This window comes from Danio rerio, chromosome 10 (assembly GCF_052040795.2).
Source record: "Danio rerio strain M-AB ecotype USA chromosome 10, GRCz13ab, whole genome shotgun sequence".
Lineage (NCBI taxonomy): Eukaryota > Metazoa > Chordata > Actinopteri > Cypriniformes > Danionidae > Danio > Danio rerio.
Genome location: NC_141030.1, coordinates 10,529,356 through 10,550,150, shown reverse-complemented (window position 1 = coordinate 10,550,150; position 20,795 = coordinate 10,529,356). Strand labels below are relative to the sequence as shown.

General features: G+C 36.6%; 1 protein-coding gene and 1 long non-coding RNA gene across 5 annotated transcripts in view; one reads left to right on the top strand and one right to left on the bottom strand.

The window, feature by feature from the left end:
* LOC147835010 (uncharacterized) overlaps positions 1-11,979 on the top strand; it is a 76,265-nt gene extending 64,286 nt beyond the window's left edge. Inside the window, exon 3 of the long non-coding RNA XR_015500845.1 lies at positions 10,512-11,979. This is a non-coding gene — a long non-coding RNA (uncharacterized LOC147835010). The remainder of the gene's footprint in view (positions 1-10,511) is intronic.
* Positions 1-20,795, bottom strand: part of sh2d3ca (SH2 domain containing 3Ca) — a 100,758-nt gene that overhangs the window by 77,286 nt on the left and 2,677 nt on the right. For 2 of the 4 annotated variants that reach the window (XM_087270211.1, XM_087270210.1), the window contains exons 2-3: positions 13,770-14,472; positions 6,764-6,803 (exon numbers count right to left, since the gene is read on the bottom strand). In XM_087270211.1, the coding sequence (XP_087126337.1) occupies positions 6,764-6,803; positions 13,770-14,472 (743 nt within the window). Of the gene's footprint in view, positions 1-6,763; positions 6,804-11,930; positions 12,095-13,769; positions 14,473-20,795 lie in introns of those variants that run through there. The other 2 variants (XM_087270216.1, XM_087270217.1) reach the window with 1 other exon arrangement.

The window sequence follows — 20,795 nt, the reverse complement described above, 5'->3', positions numbered from 1 at the left end:
CATATTGTATTGCTTTAATGGCAATACAGACATGTATCACAGTATAAAATGAACCCTTCATTTGGGAATAAATACTGTGGTACCACAGTTAGGCATGAGACAATAACTGGTTTCAAGGTTTACAGCGGTTTGGAAAAGTCAAGTTATTAAAACAGAAAATAAATTTCGGTTATACCGTTCCTCAGGTATATGTAAAGGTTTTTTTGTATGTGTTGTAAAGGAATCAGTTTTTTGTAAACTAATGAGCGTAGCAGAAGTCAATAATTTGTTTTAATTATTTAGCCTCACATGTTTACTGTTCCAAAATATTATAAATGTGATTTGTAAATTGAAAAATTGACAAATGAAAGACTGTATATTGTGTTCAATGGGGGATAATTTGTTGTTTTTTACTGAGACATTTTAAAAGAACGTATTTTAGAGCAGTAATCACAATATCGTGATACTGTAATATTTTTATCCATGATCCATTATCATACTGAGACACTTTTACTGGCCCTTGACTAACCACACTATTGTTAGAGTAGATCAGCACTGGCATCTTTCAGTCGAATTTTCAGTAATACAATTACTGAAAGGGAAGCGCTAATTGGTGTTAGCGGCTATAAGAAAGGTTAGGAGTTCAATCCTGAGGTGCTAGGAAGGGTGTGAGATCTGGGAACAGCAGAGATAATGAGATGACAGCCCAGCAGAAAATAAACATCGGGTATCGGTGGTTCAATGGAAGATCGCAATTACGAACATTTCCAGTGATCACACACGTCAGGGCCTCTGGGAACGTTCTGTTCTGGAGCGGAGACCAGTTGTGCTTCTCTGTTTCCAGCTGAAAGAGCTGTTTTTTTTGCCATTACAGTGAACATTGAGGCCAGAGACTCAATTTAACTCAGACACCATTAAAGTTTCATATTGTGGCGGTGAAGAGAGGGAACGATGGCATCTAAGAAATGGAGGGCATCTGAGGCATCTAAGAAATGGAGGGAAAGCTTGTGTATCCTATCAACATACAATGCTGTAATCCTAGTCAAATTAGGATGTTTACAGGATAATGATGCATTAAAAACAAGTGTTCTTCCATTCATTTGACAACAGATAACAAAAATTATCCCTGTTTACACAAATTAATGAAAAAAAATTAGGGCTGTCATTTCATTAAAAAAAAAAATTAACTAATTAATCACACTTTTTTTGTTATTATTTATGATTAATTGTGAAAAGCCATTTTTATTACAGAAAATAAACACAAAGGCATGTGAGTGCCATTTGAATTTCAAAACATTTAATGGCGATAACAAACAAAAATGATTTCCATGGTGGATTCTAAGCATTGCAAATATGGAAAATAGAAAATTCTAATAATAATAATAATAATAAAGTATTGAATACAAACAATTGTACTCCTTGTAAAGTTGTATTGCGAGTTGAGAACATTAATTAAAAAGTAGAAACAATTTTGCTAAGTCCTCCTTAACATTTAGCCAGTTTTTAAGACAGTCCAGTCTGTTGACATTATTGGGGCACAATGTGGCCTAGGGGTACATCAAAGGCATGAACCAAAGACTGTACTATTCTTACAGGGACTTTGGTCACAATATCTCAAAACATTTAATTCTAAACAGCTTTGAGAGCTTTGACAGACACTGCAAAGACTATAGAATACTTATAGAATGCCTTAAAGAGACTTTGGACACCATCAGCGATGTCAGACGTTTGCTTTTGTTGCTAGGAAAAGCACATACATACACACGCAAGCACACACACAGACTGTGCACGCAGTTCAGCGCGCCCGGTGAGCGACTCCCTTCAGATTCATCAACACGCAAGATCGCGTTCATCAAATTTGCTTAAACTAAGTGTTTTGGCTGTATTTTACAAGCAAGGATTCTGACACAGCAACATGAAGCAAATGCTTTACAAAAGGTGCGTGTAATGCCTAGTTCAGACTGCGTGATTTTAGCCCCAATTTTGGCTCGCCGACAGGTTTTGAGAAATCGCTGACAAATGCCTGAAATCACAGGCAAATCGGTGCTCGTGCACGTGAGTGACAATCACACAGTATGAACTATCAAAGACGCGATCTGAAAGAATCGCCGATGAGTTGCCAATGCCTGCGAGATATTTGGCATGCTAAATATCTGGAGCTGTCGGCGATTCAAATCATGCCTTTGTGAATTGAGTTTTGACTGAAAATAACATCAGCGATCGCCTACAGCCAATGAGAGAGCGGCATTCACTTGCGTGTGTGTGTATATACCTGCTGCAGGCCAGTGGGAGGCTGGGGGAGGAGTTAAAAGCACTCTTTTTCCGTTTATTTGGACCCACGAAATGGAGGAAAAACTAGTGGAGGTTTGACAGGACTCAGGAGCAACCGTGTCTGTTTGACGTTTCATACAGAAAGAAATTAGTTTATTATCAACGTTGAGGAGAAATGGCTAATTCCCTTTAAACCCAGGTGAGCAAACATGTACATGTTCTACCCCATTAAAGGCTTCTTTCTCATTATGTAGTTAATAACAAAAGATATACTACGTGTTTTTGGCTGTGAGACGTAGTTTGGACGAAGTTGTCGGCGATTCTTCCTATAGTAAAGTCATACAATGTGAAAGTCCCTGTCACCGATCCATCTTGCAGTGTAAACAAAGCAGCGACGAAACGCTAGCCCAGATAGTCATGCAGTGTGAAAACATATGTGACACGACTACTTTAAAAAATCATGCAGTCTGAACTCGGCATAACTTAACATCAAACTTTGTGAAACATTTGAGGGTGCATAGAATCAGTATTTCTAAGTAAGGCAGAGTAATGGACTGTCTTTGACAGCTTGCAACATCATCTGACACTTTCACTGAGTTCATTTACATGGACACCAATACTCCGATTTTATTAGTATTAAGACAATACTCTGATTAAGAGTCTACCATGTAAGCAGTGATTTTTTGATTCCCTTAATGGACCACCCGAGTCATAAAATGAGGAAGTTTTTCTTTCCTTTATCAAATTCCATAAAAACACCACTCTTCCAGCAGTCCGTACTTCATATTTTCATCCAATATTTGTCACGGGGCATGAACAATATGCTTCTGAATGAAAGTGAGTTGCTAAACTGCAGTTAAAGTTTAAAGATTAAAAATGAAACACCCCAAATTGCATGAAACTCTGGAGGAAACGCTGGATAGCCTGGTTATGCGACATTATTGTTTTATACTGAAACTTTCCTTCTAAAAGCGCTTCCTTGGTCTTATCTAAATTTCTTTGCACGTTAAACACATGTTGGCCACAAGAGGAAATAAAAAAAACTGCAAATGCGTTAATTGCATTTTTTAAAAAGCGTTAAATATTTTTAATTACTCGCATGCGTTAACGCGCTAAGTTTGACGGCCCTAAAAAAATAAAATGCTTTTTTATATATGACAGGTCACTTTGTTTTCAAATGCAGCTACTGTATGCATATTCACATTCATTTATGCACAAACAGTCCTATAGTCTGCCATTTTTGTTTTGGAAGTCAAGTACTCTCACATTCCTAATCAAGTAATGCTAAACATAACAAGTAATAGTAAACATGCCAAGCAAGTAATAGACCAAACAAGAAATGTATACAACATCACCATTTTCACAAATTGGCATTGTTTTTGTTCACACAGCTAATGGTATCACAGACTTTGACTTAAATCTGCTTGTGTGTGTGTGTGTCTGTGTGTGTGTGTGTGTTTGTGTGTGTGCTTTAGCGAATCTCCATTTTAATACAACACAGAATCAGAAAAAGTTGGGACAGTATGGAAAACTCAAATCAAAAAGAAAGTAGTTACTTCTAAATTTACTTTACTTTACTTTTATTTCATTGCAGGCAATATGAAAACAAAATATTTCACCTTTTGTCTGGTCAACTTTTATTTTAATTCATTTTATTTGTAAATTTTCATTTTTTTACTTGTAAAACCTGTACTGTGCCAAAAGGAAGCCCTATGTTGACAGTATCCAGAAGGGCCGTCGACTTCTCCGGGCTCAGAGGCATCTGGGACGGACCATAACACAGTGGAAACGTGCATTGTGGTTAGACGAATCAGTATTTCAACATTTTTTTGCAAAGAAATAGATGTTGTGTGCTCCAAAACAAAGACAAAAAAAGGATCCTCCATAATGTTACCAGCAACAAGTCCAAAACCCAGGGTCTGTCATGGTATGGGGTTGTGTCAGTGCCCTTGGAAAAGGTTAACTTCTGTGATGGCACCATAAATACTGAAAAGTCCATAGACGTTTTGTGATGTTTTCTTCTTTTACAGGGAATGTATATTTCCATGCATATTTCAACAAGACAATGCAAAACCACATTCTGCACACATTACAAAGTCCTGGCTGCAGAGGAAGAAGACAAGGTACTTGACTGGCCTATCTGCATTCCGTTGGAGCATGTCTGGTGCAATGTTAGAAGCACAAAATGTGATAAAGACCCTGTAATGTTGCCTACCTTAAGGCGTACTCACACTATGCTATCCTAACCGTGCCCAGGCCCGGTTCCTACATCGTTTGACAAGTATGAGTGCTCTGAATCAGGCTCAGGCACGGTTCAGTTGGCCGGCCCTGGCACAGTTGGAAGAGGTTTGCCAGAGTGTGCTTCGCTTGGGCTCAGGCGCGGTACACTTGTAGCGTGAGTGCATAAAGCGCAAAACTGAAGATGAGATGTGACTTTCAAAGGAATGTTTCATATGGATTAATTAATCATTCTTAGTGTTCAATGAACGCAAACTGTAATAGTTTATTAAAGACGCAATCCCCTCACTGCACGACAGCTGCGCACCTTTAGCAAACCTCATATTTCCTGCAGCACAAGGACTTTATGGCTGTAATGTGAGTGTAGGCCGTCGAGGGAGACGGGAGGGGGGACAAGCGTGCTTCGGCCTGGTTCAAAGCAACTGTACATGGTGAGTACGCCCTTAAAGGCTACACACCAGGATGCATCATCAGTGTGTTTTGGGACGTTTTTCCGCATTCAAGACCAAGTGATTTTCACTGGCGTCGAGCAGAAGAGTATGCAAAATCCCTTCTTGACGTTAGATGGAGCTTAATGAAAAGGGTGGCGCTACCCAACTTTAAGCTTCTGACACCTGCTTGTAACACTGAAGAAGAAGAGAAAAAAGTTGACACACACGCTGCGTCCGAAAGCGTATACCTCCATACTATATAGTACGCTAAAATCAGTATGTGAGCCGAGTAGTATGTCCGAATTCATAGAATTCAAAAATCAGTATGCAAGAAGTACCTGGATGACTTACTTCTTCCGGAAAGATTCTGGAGTGCGCTTCCGATGCACGTTGCGCTACCCCCTGATGCCTCGAGAGAGAATTCATGAATGGGAGTGAAGCGATGCTACTGACGCAGGTAGGTCATGTGACCTTGACAAAATGGCAAATGTAGAATGTCTGAATTCCATTCGTACTTTTCACATTCATACTTTATAGAACGTACTTTTCTAACAGCCGAGTAGTACGTTTACATTCAAATGCAGTACTTAGTAGTAGGGTGTTTCGGGCGCAGTCGATTGTTGTTAAAGTTACTGGCAATTCGAACAAGCATGGACGGCACGCTCCACGTTCATATCACCTCTGGGCATCTTTTTCAGTGTGCACTCGCATTGACAGTTTTGCACTTGAGTGCCTCCAAGTGGTGTGTTCTGTAATTTCAGCAGCTCCCTAAACAGGTTTTAAATGTTGTGAAAAGGAATGGCAACATTACAAAATGTTGCAAAATGTGTTGCTAGAACAAAAATTGGAATACGTGTTTACTCTGAAAAAAAAATCTAAAGGAACACATAATTAATGTTTGCTGTATTGTCTGCTACTGCTATTAAGTCAATGTAACTTTAGAAATCACTATTTTCTTTTTTATTTGTGTGTTCCATTCTGTCACAACTTTTACTGATTGGTATATGTCATTCTCTTGTAAACATACACATAACATACCCTATAGGTTATTTTTTTTTTAATACATTTGTAACATACAGTACTGCATAGCCTGTGTTAGTGAATGGCAAATATGATTATTTTTTAAATAAATGGAGCAAATAATAAATTAACAGAATCACAAAATAATTATTTTGTCGAGACATAAAACTCGTGCATCATTAACAATTAATGTTACTGACTAGTAAATCATGATTTTTTTAAGAAATAAAACAATTCTTTAGTAATTGCAACCATTGAGATATTTTACACAGTGTATATAAATGAGAAAGTTTGTTTTAAAGTTGACTTGTTTTAAAGCTGATTTTGCTGATTCTGCTGTGGAGATTTCTAATAAATCAGAAACTACGCCGACAGAAAATGGAAAAAAATGTTTTGAAGTTTCTTTCTCTACTTTTTCTTCAAGAATTCAAAGCCAGTTCGCAGCGCCATCTTGAGGTGACAGAGTTTACTACACAGCAATTAAATGGAGAATCTAATATCTTAATGGCTGCAAGTAAGAACAGGGCTAGAAAGGACATTAATTTGTACCAAATCAGCACATTCCAAAAGACCTCATTAGATTAATTTCTTATTACATCTAAAATGGTGCTTTTAGTTAATGAATACAGGGATTTTGTCTAATTAAGCATGAAATAGCCATATTCAGCATGCTGTCTGGAGAAAGTCTAAAAATATAGCCTAAATCAAAGACCAGACAGATCTTAAGGAAATTCCTTCCAGATTCTTCTCATTAACAATGAGAGATTGTCTAGTTTAAACACACTTTACCCATTGACTTCTTGTTTAAAAGAAAACAGCCTTACCTCCACATATTCTCCCTGGTTTTCTGTGATGTCCAGTTCACTGCGTAAAGAAACATATTGACAACATTGTTTTATTATACAAAACTCTTATATGATATATTGTACAAAGGATCAAGCTATTAAATGCTATAACAAGCTGTATTACTTTCTAGTCAGCTGGTAATGTTAAAAAATAGTTCAGTGTGATTATCAAATTGTAAATACTTTATTGTATTTATAATGTGAGCAGCTTATAATAGTGTTTTCAGTGTCTCTGAGTGGCTTAGTTTATGAAATTGATCACGAGCTCCATCTCTGCAAGTTATTTTTTAACACACCCGTTTAATTTCTTTGCATAGCGCAAGATGCTTAATAAAACTCAAAGAGGAACTTGACCCTATACTTTTACATTCAAAGGAAGTAAAAATGTGTTCACAGAAATACCACATCAATGACAAGGATGTAAAGCGGTTGGACCAAAAACAGAAAGCATAGAGCATCTCACAAAGTAACCTTATAATTCCTGTTATTACAAAACTAATTGAAATAGTCAAGTTAAAGGGATAGTTTTACACAAAAATGAAGATTCTGGCAACATTTACAACCCTCCACTTGTTCCAAACCAGCTAGATTTTCTTTTTCTTCTGTTGAATACAAAAGAAGGTTTTTTTGAAGTATGTTGAAAGCAAGTGGCCATTGATTTCCATTATTTCCTATTTTGGATGCTAATGGCTGTGGGTTTCAAACATTCTTTAAAATTTCTTCAACAGAGAATCCCAAACTCGAGGTTTGGAAGCACTTGATTTCATGATTTTCAAGCACTTGAGGATTTCATTTGCTTTAAGAAATTAGATGCTTTGTTTCCAGTGAGGACTTGAGAAACTTGTTCATGCTTTCATCACCAGGGTGGTGAATTACTGTACCAGCCTCCTGACTGACCTTCCCAAAAAGACATTCAAACAGTTACAGCTCATCCAGAACGCTGCTGCTAGGATTCTGACCAGAACCAGAAAATCAGAGCACATCACATCTGTCCTCAGGTCTTTTCACTGGCTCCCAGTTACATTCAGAATAGATTTTATAGTATTACTACTTGTCTATAAATCACTAAATTGTGATGGCCGGGAAGTGCAATAACAACATTTCAAAGTGTGAAACACTTTTATGAAGCTCAAGACAATTTTAAAGTTTGGAAAACATTTTTACCTATCTTAGAACACAGTTACATAGGAAAAAACAATTTTAACAAGGACGAAACAAATTTACATTTTTAGACAACGCCTTTCACCACGGACTTCTTGTGTGTGGTACATTCCCATTCCGTAAAGAATCTGTCATTGTTAATTTGTTTCAGGACTAGTAAAAGTGCTTTGCGACTTAATTTTTTTTCTAAAATGTAAATTTGTTTCGTCCTTGGTAAAATTGTTTTTCCTATATAATGGCCTCAATATGCTCACTGAATACAAACCTAACAGATAACTCAGATCTTTAGGATTAAATAAATGAGAAATTCTAAGAATTTAGTCAAAGCAGGGTGAATCTACCTTCAGCTACTACAATTGAATCAGCTATTAGAAATGATTAGATGTGCTCCAACATTAGGCACATTCAAATCAAGACTGAAAACACATCTGTTTAGCTGTGCCTTTACTGAATGAGCACTGTGATACATCCGACAGATCGCACTATTGTGTCTTTCTTTTCTTTTACATTCCTTTAAAACCCGTCTAACACATTTGAATCTGTTTTTATTCTGTGTTTTTATTTTCTTATGGCAGTCCGTTTGGCAGTCCGTTTTTTTGCTAAATTTTTATGTATTTTCAAAAAAAAAAAAAAAAAAACACAAGAATTGAAGCAACCAATGAAATAAAATTAATAATTTTAGGCTACAAATATGAGGGAATGATGTTTTACCTAAGAAATAAATTTATATTTTAAATAAAACCTCTCATCTAAAAATTTTTTTACAAACAGCCCATTCAAGTTATGAAAAAAAAATCCATTTACATGAGTTATTGTTTTTGCTACAGAAATTAAGAATGCTTGAGAAAGAGAAGATAATCTTCATTGTGTAAAAGTGTGACTAACTTCATCTGACTTTCCAATTTGACACAAAATGTTTTAGGCATCGATGAATTGGCTCTTCAGTGTTTGAACTCTCAGTAATGATTAAATCACACTGAACTGAGCTAAACTGAACTGAACTGAACTTAAACACTAAAACCTGAACCACACTGTTCCAGTTATTATGACCATTTATGTGAAGCTGCTTTGACACAATCTACATTTGAAAAAGCGCTATACAAATAAAGCTGAGTTGAATTGAATAAAGAGGAAGCCAGTGTCTGCATCGTATAACAAATATACTCCCAGAGTATGTGAGGGAAACCAACTTGCTTTAATTGTGAAAATAGTTCTAAATAAAGGTGCCTCATGCATGAGCAACATCGAATTTACTGTCAAATCAGAAAGAAACTTCTTTCAGCATGGGAAAGGTTTCAGAAAAGCAGAACTGCCAAACTCTGAAAAGACAGACAACATCTTAAACACTTTAGTCTCAATGATTTAAAATTAAAACTGCGCTGAACAAAGACTTTCTGATCTGAAACACAGCAATGAAAGCAGCATAGATGTCAAAACAAGTTAGAAAGAAAACGTCCTTCAAAAAGCCAAAGTCTTGAATTTTACACTGACATCTTGTGGTGTGACTGCAGATTTGCACTGCAGCAAAATATCCAAGTGAAGGAAAAAACCTTGTCATGGATCAGCAGGGTTGCCATAGTTGGCTACTTTTAGCAACTTGCTGCCGCTTGTTTTTTATTTAGAAGATTAAAGTCATTTTATATGGATTATATTTACATGCTTGCTTTTAGATACATTACTGTACCACATTTATATTCTACCAAAGATAAAAACTGCTGGGATGATGAAACAGTGTGAGCCCATGAGTTTTCGTTGCTATGGTAACATATTGACATGACCCTTCGGCATTATTGCTAAATAACTGCAAAATTATGTAATCTAAGTCTGTCAATTTTAGAATTTGATTAATGTATTGAATGTTTATTTTATTTTAATTATCTTAATTTAAAATGAAGTACACAAGTTTAGATTTCAGTTTAGCCAGATATTTTCTTTTTTCTTTTCATTTCTTTTTTTAATGGACAACACATGGATGAGAGACATCATAAAAGCCGTGGCGTCAATTTAAGATAAAAACAATTTTTGGCCCACTTGCAATTCATCTGTTACAGCACTGTGGGGGAATTTTAGCAATTCTGAAATTGCAGTAATTCAGCTACACTGGAGGGTTTCTGAGCATGAACTGCATTTTAAGATCATGCCACAGCATCTCAATTGGATTTAGGTCAGGACTTTGACTAGGCCACTCCAAAATCTTCATTTTGTTTTTCTTCAGCAATTCAGAAGTGGATTTGCTGGTGTGCTTTGGATCATTGTTCACTTCAACTTAATTGCCGGACATTCAGTATATTTTGGTATACAACAGAATTCATGGTTCCATTAATCACCGCAAGTCTTCTAGGTCCTGAAGCAGCAAAACAGCTCCAAACCATCACACTACCAGCAGCACATTTTACTGTTGGTATGGTGTTCTTTTTATGAACCCACAAAATGGAACATATACCTTCCAAAATGTTCAGTGTTTGTCTCTTCAGTCTATGGAGTATTTTCCCAAAAGAACTGTGTTATCATTAAGATGTTTTCTGGAAAATCTGTGACAAGCCTTCATGTTGTTTTTGCTCTGCAGTGGTTTTCGTTTGGGAACTTGAAACCATTTATTCCCAGTATGGTTCTTATGGTGGAGTCATGAACACTCACCTTAACTGAGGCCTGCAGTTGTTTGGATGTTGTTGTGGGGTCATTTGTGATGAGTTGATGCTGGGCTCTTGGAGTAATTTTCAGCTGGCCATTCCAGGTAAGGTTCTCCACTGTTTCATGTTTTGACATTTTTAGATAATGGCTCTCAATGTGGTTCTCTGCAGTCCCAAAGCTTAAAATAGATGTATAACCTTTTCCAGACTGGAAAATCTCAATTAATTTCTTTTTCATTTGTTTTCGAACTTTGTATACAGATTTTGAGGATTTGTGGTCCTCTCACTTTGTGAGGCAGGCCCTACTTATGTGATTTCTTGATTGCAAACAGATGAGGCAGTAATCAGGCCTGGGTGTTACTAGAAAAATTGAACTCAGTTGTAAAAAACCGGAGATAAAATATGTTTTAACAGGTGGCAAACACTTTTTCACACCAGGCTTTGTGGTTTTGGATATTTTTTCCCCTTAACAATAACAAAACTTAATTTTAAAGCTGCAGGATGTATTTACTTGTGCTATCTTTGACTAATATTTAAATTAGTTTGAAAATCTGAAACATTAAATTGTGACAAACATGCAAAAAATCCATAAGGGGCAAACACGTTTTCACACCAGTATACATAAAGTATATTTTTGAATAAAATATTTATTACTAGTTTCCTTGCTATGCCTTTACAAAACATAAACATTGATTATTTGTTTTATTGTAGTGAAAGCATGTTTAAGTTTTGTAAAGGTAGTGATACTGTGGGTTACAGATACTGTATACAAAAGCAGGAAGACTCTTAACACAGAGTCTTCCTGAAGACATTTCTCACATCCTCCAGATGTGCAGGCTGACCTCACATCATTATCCTCCTTCAGCTGTATTTGCAAACAACAGAGAAAAGATCTAGCTTGCAAACAACAAACCAGGTGTCATTTATAATGAGCTCTGACCAAGTACAATCTAGTTATTACAAGCTGCAGTATGTCTGTATTAAAATGCTGTCCACATTACCATAATAATAAAAGTATTGTTTGCCATGTCATATCGCGAAGTAAGAAAGCACTATCTTTTGATTTCACAACTACTCCGTTTGGCTATAATGCACTTTGGTAAATGCTATAATGAATTTAAATATGAATTCTTCACAGTGTAAATAGATTGTGAATAAAATATCATAGATAACAGTGTAGATAAACTATGAATGAAAGATGATGAATAAAGATAAACAGCATGCAATTTAGCCACAACTGTCATCAAAATAAAACGAAAAACTATAGAAAGATTATGGAAGTTATTAGGCTTTTTAGTAGTAGCAAAATAGCATTTCCTGCAACACATACAACATACTGTCAATTACAAACTCACCTGAAATCCTTGTACAACTTTATCCTCAAACAACTTACAAAACTTTCACAAATAAAAAAAAAAATAAATAAAAAAATTACTGATTTAAAGTTGTTGATTAAAATTCCCAGTATGTGTTCTCATGTACGTGTCCAGTGAAGTTCCTTTGGGAAGCTGAGAAGAATGAACCACAGATTTCCTCTGAATCCCGGTTCACCCTGTTGCTCTCTGCTGCCTACTAATGTGACTAATGAGAATTGATGAGGGCGACTCAAAATACTGTTTAACTAAATATTTCAATTAATAATTTACATAGAATAATTATTATTATGGTATTTTTTACATTATATATAAAAATGTTTAACAAAAAAAGTGTCTGGGGCCTTTTAGATGAGCAGTATCAGAAATGCATGTCCTAATGCACAGAGTAAGGAATCATAAGAATGCTTTTTCCTTAGTCTCTGTCTCATGAGAGCATCTCAAGATTGGCATCAATCTTTATGTTGAATAAACTATAGCCAGTGACACAAAGGAATGTATTCTGGTTTGGATGGGTTTTAACCTTTTTTCAGGTGGTCAATAAATATATGGACATTGTTACGTACTGCAGCATGACGACAGAGATGCGGATCCAATTGCCGTTCTTTAATATAGATGAGGATGGTCAAAACGGCCAGGATCAAAATTAATAAAACAAACCAATGTCCCAGATAATTCCAAAAAGCAGTGAACAGGAAAAGGTCAAGGAAGGCAGTAATCAATCATGAAAAAAAAAGTCCAAGGGCAAAAGAAAGAAACAGGAAACAAGAAAAAACACTTGTTATAACCCATGCACCGTCAACAACTGGAAAATGTCCATAATGGACTGTGAGAGTTTGAGTTCTTACCAAAATGTGCCATCTAAAGCACAATCCTATTGGTGTGTTTCACTATAAATTAAAATATTATTTAGGTAAAGTAGCGTTTGTATACATGGTAGATATCAAAAGTCTTTGTTGCATCACTAATAGACTGCTGACATCGGCCATTTTGTAATGATCACGTTTCATGGATGCACACTTCAGAATCTCGCTGAAAGTAGTAGGTCATTCGGGTACTTTTTGCATACTATTTTTAAAATTCTATGAATTCGGACATACTACTCGGCTCGCATACTGCTTTTAGAGTAGTATATAGTATGGAAGTATTTTTGGATTTTGGACGCAGCCTGGGTTTTTCTGTAGTGCTGAAAAATATGTATCAGGTGTGGGTGTAATGAGTGCAGGTGTTTCTGGGAAGTGTAGTCCAGGGAAATTGCAGAGATGCAAGATGGAGGGCTATCTAGCAGAGTTAGAGAAACGGCAATATTGCTGTTAAATTTGACTCAATAATTTATTTTTGTTTGCAGCCACATAACTTTATTATAAATTCAAAAAGGATAATAATATCATCATGTGATTGTATTCGATATTAGGATGATGTGTACATATAATAATTACACAATGTTTTGATGTTTTTGTGCTGGTACCTTGGCAGATTATCATTGATAGACCTAAATAAGCATGACACTAAAGCCTTTTGCACCAAGATGATTATCTCGCATGATTATTGTTGACGTTTAATGTCTCATGTCATCACTAAGGCTGGACATAAACTACAAGATAATTGAAAACATCTAAAACAAATGCTGGTGTTAATCATGTTTATGTCAATATTAGTCATGTGTAAATTGTGTGTAGTGTTTTGACAAAATGAGTCTTAATTTCAAAATTGTGCTTAAGCAATCAGAAAGAAATGTAAAACGGCTTGCCATAGCAGTACATACAGTAATAGGTAGCTAAAAGTTCAAATTAAGAATCAATGAACTTAGCGAATTCTTACCTGTTTAACTCCTTCTCTTCTTGGCCGTCAAGTTTATAGTTCCACACTATATTAGCATCTTCTTCTACTGCTATCTTCTTCTCCATCCGGTTGCCAGTCTTCTGAGGCAACTGGATCAAGTTACTGTCCTGCTTGAGCTCCTCAGTGTCCTTCATCAGTTTGTCTCCTTCTTTAAGTCTCTTCTTGGGCAACACTGGCTGGACCGTTGACTCTTGGCTCACGCATAGTTCTATTGAAGCTCCCAGACATGCATTCGATGCATCAACATGTTTGAAGTTTACTTCAAGCTTCTTATTTTCATCTTCCAGCCTTGTTGAGTGTCCATCCACACATGGAGGAGGTGGAAGGTCTCGATTCTGGATGTGAGCCGTCTTGTCTTCAATAATGGGGTTTTCCAGAACCTCCATCCCCTTTCCAGAAAGCATACTAAGGAGAGGAGATTCAACCACATGGTCTGGTCTCAAGCTTTGGCTCCGAGTGAGGTTGGCCTTGTCTTTGGACTTGCTCTTCTTCGAGTTTTTGTCCTTCTTCGAATGGCGTGGCATGGTGCCCATGTGTGTGTACATTTCACTGGAGGTGGCATAGCTTGGGCTGCGTGGATGCATGCCCATGTCGTCAGTGGACATTTCTTTGACTGATTCGTCATCTTTCTGCGCATCTGATTTCCGCCGGAGGTTGGTGAGGCTACCAAACCACTTGAAGCCTAAGAAAGGAGAAAACATTTTGCGCATGTTAAAACAGATTTGAGTTTCATAAAGCGTTCTGTGGTGAAAAAGGAGAGATTGCAACGTCCGCTGTGCACCCTGTCATTCCAAGAGTTCCTTTAATGTGAGAACAAAATATGCAGGCTCATAAGTAAACATACAAGCCCTGACCTTGTCTGTGGGAAAACTTCATCGGCCCCTTTAGTCTCTAAAACAACCATATGAACAAGTCGGTTTCTCATAAATGAAGCCAGAATATTTCCTACTGATTAAAATGATAGCATGATGCAAGAGCAGTGATTATGATGAACAGGGGAGGAAATTAAGACTCTGTGAAAACAGGAAGGCGATACTTAAAATAAAGCTTTATCTTAAAAAAAGCTTTTTTCATATACATGTTTTCTTTATCACTGTTGGAACTTATGTTCATTTATCTTAATAATTATAGCTCACAGAGAACTATCACTGTTTAACCCCATTTTGGTTTTGTTTTCTTGCCTAGTTCAGCGGTCTTGTCCAGACTGAGTTTATTCAGACATTGGACAGACTGAAATAAAAAACATATTGAATTATTAATATTGATGTAGTTCTTGTGTATTTTTGGAGATGGGGTAAAGAAACACAGCCATGTAGACGTATAATTAAAGGAAGAAACATGATGTGAGGCTATACTGTATTTTGCAGTTGCAAATTAATAAATCTTAAAGGGCACCTATTTTACCCTTTTTTAAGATTTAAGATAAGTCTCTGGTGTCTCCAGAATGTTTCTGTAAAGCTCCAAAAACCTACAATAAACAGCACAGTGACAGACATGAAAGCGGCAGATCTCACGTAACGTTTGCGAAAAAATACTACAGTAAGAACTTTCTCATGGATTATTTGATGGATTTGTTTTGGAGTTAATTCAAGCCTTTCTGCAACAATGAGTCACACACTATGTCACACACAATTGGGACTGAATTGTCTTTTTTATAATTGTACTGACATGCTGCTGTGGTGTGGTCTTTAACTGACTTTATTTCTTTATTTTCATAATATATCTAATGCACTGTTTTAAAAACGTTTTAAAATTGTAAAATTTATTATTGATCACATTTGATCACAATGATCACAGCGAGCTGAACAGATCTTTTAATTCCAGTTAAATTGCACACGTCCTGTCCTGCTGATATGATTATACGTGTTACTACGGAGACATGTTAATACATGGCTGTCAATAAATTCAAATCAAACTCAAAATAAATTTAATTAAAAACAGCACAATTTATGTTTAAAGCTAGGAATCAATTACTTCTAATATGCATGCAAAAGATTTTTGAAGAAAGACAAGGGTATATAATCTGAGAGAACAAAATCTTTTTTTAAGAAGGTTTAAAATAAGAACAACTTTAAAAAAATTGTGTATGTTTGTATGTGGTGTGAAATTATGGCACAGTCTGGAACAGATTCTTAAACAATGTCAGGAAGTTAATCAATTAAAAAAGTTTTATAAATATATATTATTAAAGTAATATTTTAATTAATAGAGGGGAAATTATAAAATGAAAAAGGTATCATTAAATTTCAATTAATGGCTGTTTGCAATACTATGCAATTTTTTTAGGTTTATGTAATAAAACGTAAACTTACAAATGGAATGAAACATGTAATATGTCAAAGATGCCAAAAGGAAAAAATATTTCTCATGTAAAGCTCATATGTCTCATGTAAAAAGAAAAAATAAGTAAAAGAAGAAATAGTTGAAGTAATAGACGAATGATGTGTGTGGTAATGGGATGGGGAAAATAATACACTTGTGCTTCATCCCACTCCATTTCGACTATGTTGAAATGTAAATCAACCCACTGAGTTACATTTTTTATAATGTTTTTAACCAAACTGTTGAGTTTTTTCAGATTTTTCCCGGGTTATATGTAGCAGTGTTTATAGTGATTTGATTATTTAATTCGAACAGAAAAATCATACAGAAAAACTCTTTAACAAAAATACATTTCAACATGGTCGAAATGGAGCAGGATGGAGCACAAGCTTATTATTTTTTCCACCCTATTACTTCTGTAATGTGAAGTAAGACTGACAGCAGGGTGTGCGGATCCAAACGTAGGTTTTATTAGCAGGATGGTCAGGCTAGCAAAGGTCAACACAGGGGCAAACAGATGTACACAGGCAATCCAGAGTCGAAGTCAAATAAAGAAGCAAATGGCCAAAAGGCTGGCAGCAGACAGGAATAAACAAACAAAAGAAGGGTCTAAAACATGGCAGGACAAGGCAAGGGAAACCGTGTCATAATGTTCACTATACAGTTTACAAGACTTATGCCGAGTTCAGACTGCATGATTTTCAAACTAGTCGTGTCACAGATGTTTTCACACTGCATGACTATCTGGGCTATCGTTTCGTCGCTGCTTTGTTTACACTGCAAGATGGTTCGGCGACATGGACATTCACATTGCATGACTTTACTATAGGGAGAATCGCCGACAACTTCGTCCAAACTACGTCTCACAGCCAAAAACATGTAGGATATCTTTTGTTATTAACTACCTTTAATGGGGTAGAACATGTACATGTTTGTTCACCTGGGTTTCAAGGGAATTAGCCATTTCTCCTCAACTTAAGTTGATAATAAACTAATTTCTTTCTGTATGAAACGTCAAACAGACACGGTTGCTCCTGAGTCCTGTCAAACCTCCACTAGTTTTTCCTCCATTTTGTGGGTCCAAATAAACCGAAAAAAGCGCTTATAACTTCTCCCCCAGCCTCCCGCTGGCCTGCAGCAGGTATACACACACACACACAAGTGAAAGCTGCTCTCTCATTGGCTGTAGGCGATCGCTGATGTTATTTTCTGTCAAAACTCAATTCACACGGCATGATTTGAATCGGCGACAGCTCCAGATATTTAGCATGCCAAATATCTCACAGGCATCGGCGACTCATCTGCGATTCTCTCAGATCGCGTCTTTGATCGTTCATACTGTGTGATTGTCACTCACGTGCACGAGCAGCGATTTGCCTGTGATCTCAGGCATTTGTCGGCGATTTCTTAAAACCTGTCGGCGAGCCAAAATCGGAGCTAAAATCACGCAGTCTGAACTAGGCATTAGCAACAAGTGTGTGTGTGTCTCATTCATTCATTAATTTTCTTGTCGGCTTAGTCCCTTCATTAATCCGGGGTCGCCACAGCGGAATGAACCGCCTACTTATCCAGAAAGTTTTGATACAGCGGATGTCCTTCCGGCCACAACCCGTCTCTGGGAAACATCCATACACACTCATACACTACGGACAATTTAGCCTACCCAATTCACCTGTACCGTATGTCTTTGAACTGTGGGGGAAACCGGAGCACCCAGAGGAAAACCACACGAACACAGGGTGAACATGCAAACTCCACACAGAAACGCCAACAATTGAGCCGAGGCTCGTACCAGCGACCCAGCGACCTTCTTGCTGTGAGGCGACAGCACTACCTACTGCGCCACTGCCTCCCCCACGTGTATGTCTGTGCTGCTTAAATAGTCCATGTAATCAGTTCATGAGTAGCTTCAGCTGTGTTTGTCTGCAATCATGTGGATCTAGGCCAGACGTGCATGACTGGTTCTTGTAGTCCATTTAATGGCGGATTTGTTGTTCTAGGCAACACTGTGCGTTTAGCAGCAATTTGCACAGGCTGGGTCGCTGGTGATTGTGACAACCACACACATCATTCGTCTATTACTTCAACTTATTTTTCCTTTTACCTATCTCTTCTTTTACATGAGACATATGAGCTTTACCTGAGACAAATTTTATCCTTTTGGCATCTTTGACATATAACATGTTTGATTCCATTTGTACATTTACTTTTTAAAGCATAGACACCCCAAAAATACAAAATATTGCAAACAGCCAATAATAGAAATTTCATTATACCTTTCTCAATTTATTCCTTTTCAATCACCTTTATTATTTATTATATTTCTTTAATAATTTATATTTATACAACATCAGTTCACATTAGTGTTCATTTTATTCTATGAGACTAAATATAAATTTAACATCCATAAAGTGTAACAAACACTATTAAAATTGTAAATAAACTTAATGTAAATGTAATATGATATAATGCAGTACACATTTTCAACGTTTCCTTAATCAAGCACTTAAGTTAAAAACCTTCCGTTTAAAAAGCCTTGACAACAACTTGACAAATGTACACTTTTTTTTTCACAACAGTCATGCACGGTATCTCACTTCCCTGTTCTCCATATACAGGTATAATTTGCCCTTTATTGACCTCATAACACTGAAACTAATCTGACATAAACAACCTTTATTTTCATCACGAGTTTGTTTTCTCCTGGTCGATGTTCAATTCAGCTTAAATTGATCTCGTCTGCAGTACATTCATTTGCTTTGTGCAGCTGAATCCCCAAATGTCATTATGGTATTCCCACACTGTCTTCATTCAGCAGGATTCTGGCTTTGGCTTTACCTCCAGGCATGTGGAGCAAAACAACAAAAAGCCTCTTAAACATTTATCTCTGTGCTTTGCACCAGTGCCTTCATATACACAAACCTTCATAAGAGAGGAACATTAGCCTTTAAAGCCATTATAAAAAATCAATAAAGTCAAAGGCACTGAATGATAGAGGATGTATTATGTTTCTTTTGATCATAAGTAAAGTGAATTCTCAGTATGTGTCTATGAAGTTTCATCTTAAAATACCTTACAAATCATTTATCATAGCTTGTCAAAAATTGCCTACAGTATATGTAGCTTGATTAAAAACATTAAACATTTTATTTGTATCTGTTAATTTAATTGCAAATAAGATGTTGCTTTCCAATAAAGGGCAGAGCCTTTTCACACTATTCTGACAGAAACAACAAAACAAACAAATCTCACATGGCCAGGAAGGTTTTATCTGCGAATGTTGAGGTGGTTTTGTCTGTAAAAAAAATAATGCGAACAATCATAGAACAATCATACCTCTGCTGTAGCAAACATTACACCCATGTGACTTCCTTATGCTTTCCTTGTTTACTGTTGATTGTTAGATTTTCAATAACAATGTTTAGGAATGCTCCGATTAATTGGCTGAGATCGGTATCAGCTGATAATCACATTTTATGACTCGATCTGTACTCGCCACTCTGGCCGATCCTATGAACCGTTAAAGAAGATATTAGATAAAATACCACGCAAATAATGGAGATGAGAGTGAATTAGCAAGAGAACAGATTTTGAGAGGCACGGTGATGTTCTAAGCTTTGCACTTATTAGGGTAGATGAATAGCACAGTAAAGATATCTCAAGTGCACATCCCTGTCTCTCTCATCGAATGATTGAGCTGCTGTTAGGCTGTCCTGAGCATAGGAGCTGCAGTCACAGATGTGCTAGTTGAAGAGCAAAATATTTGAATGGCTTTGCATGTATTTAGGCCCTTTTACATGTATAAAAACTAAAAGTTCTGTGTTTTTGACTATTTTATCTATTATTTTCTGTAAGGCTGCTTCTGAGAAGTCCACAAAACAGTACATAAAAACAGTTATAAGAGACATGTTTAAGGGATTTTATGGAACATCCTTCATTTATTCTCTTAGGTAAGGAGAGATCTCCGCTAAAGTATCACACTTAGAGGGAAAATGTGCTTTATGCATTATAAAGCTTGAAGCATTAGAATCGGTAGTCGATATCGGCTGATCACCATGACAAGGAATCAGTACTCGGTATCGGCTGCAAAAATCCTGATCGGAGCATACCTACTACTGTCACCATTCTAAAGTCAAAGACTATAGAATACACAAGACGTGTCACTTGTATAGTTTTGAATGGGGAAAAAATGTAAAGGTCAATATAGGGAATGAAGCCCTGCCTACTAGTACAGTAGGCAATCGGTGATTACTATAGACTGACATTCCTCCGGGGGAGATGTTCAGATCAGGCAACATTTTCGAGATTTGCGACACTTTGGTGGAAGACAAACACACTGGAATCTCAGCAAATACTTGCTTCATAGTCATAAGAAATATATCTACAAAAAATGGATATCTGTACTTTTAAATGAACCCACTACACTTGAAAACAAAAATTTTCTGGCTTTGCAATCTGTATGAAACGAACGCAAGGTACATTCCATGCTGTCAAATACACATCACATGACAGCAACTACTCAAACTACACCCCACAATCTAGTAAACAAAGTGTGTCTGTCATTTCTGGAGGAAATTTGCCATTATGATCAAGTATTGAATTACTTTAGAAGAGCAGTGCGATCTGACAAAGCATTCAGAGGATGCCAATGTTTAGAACGGCCATAAATGAGGTTAATGTCAT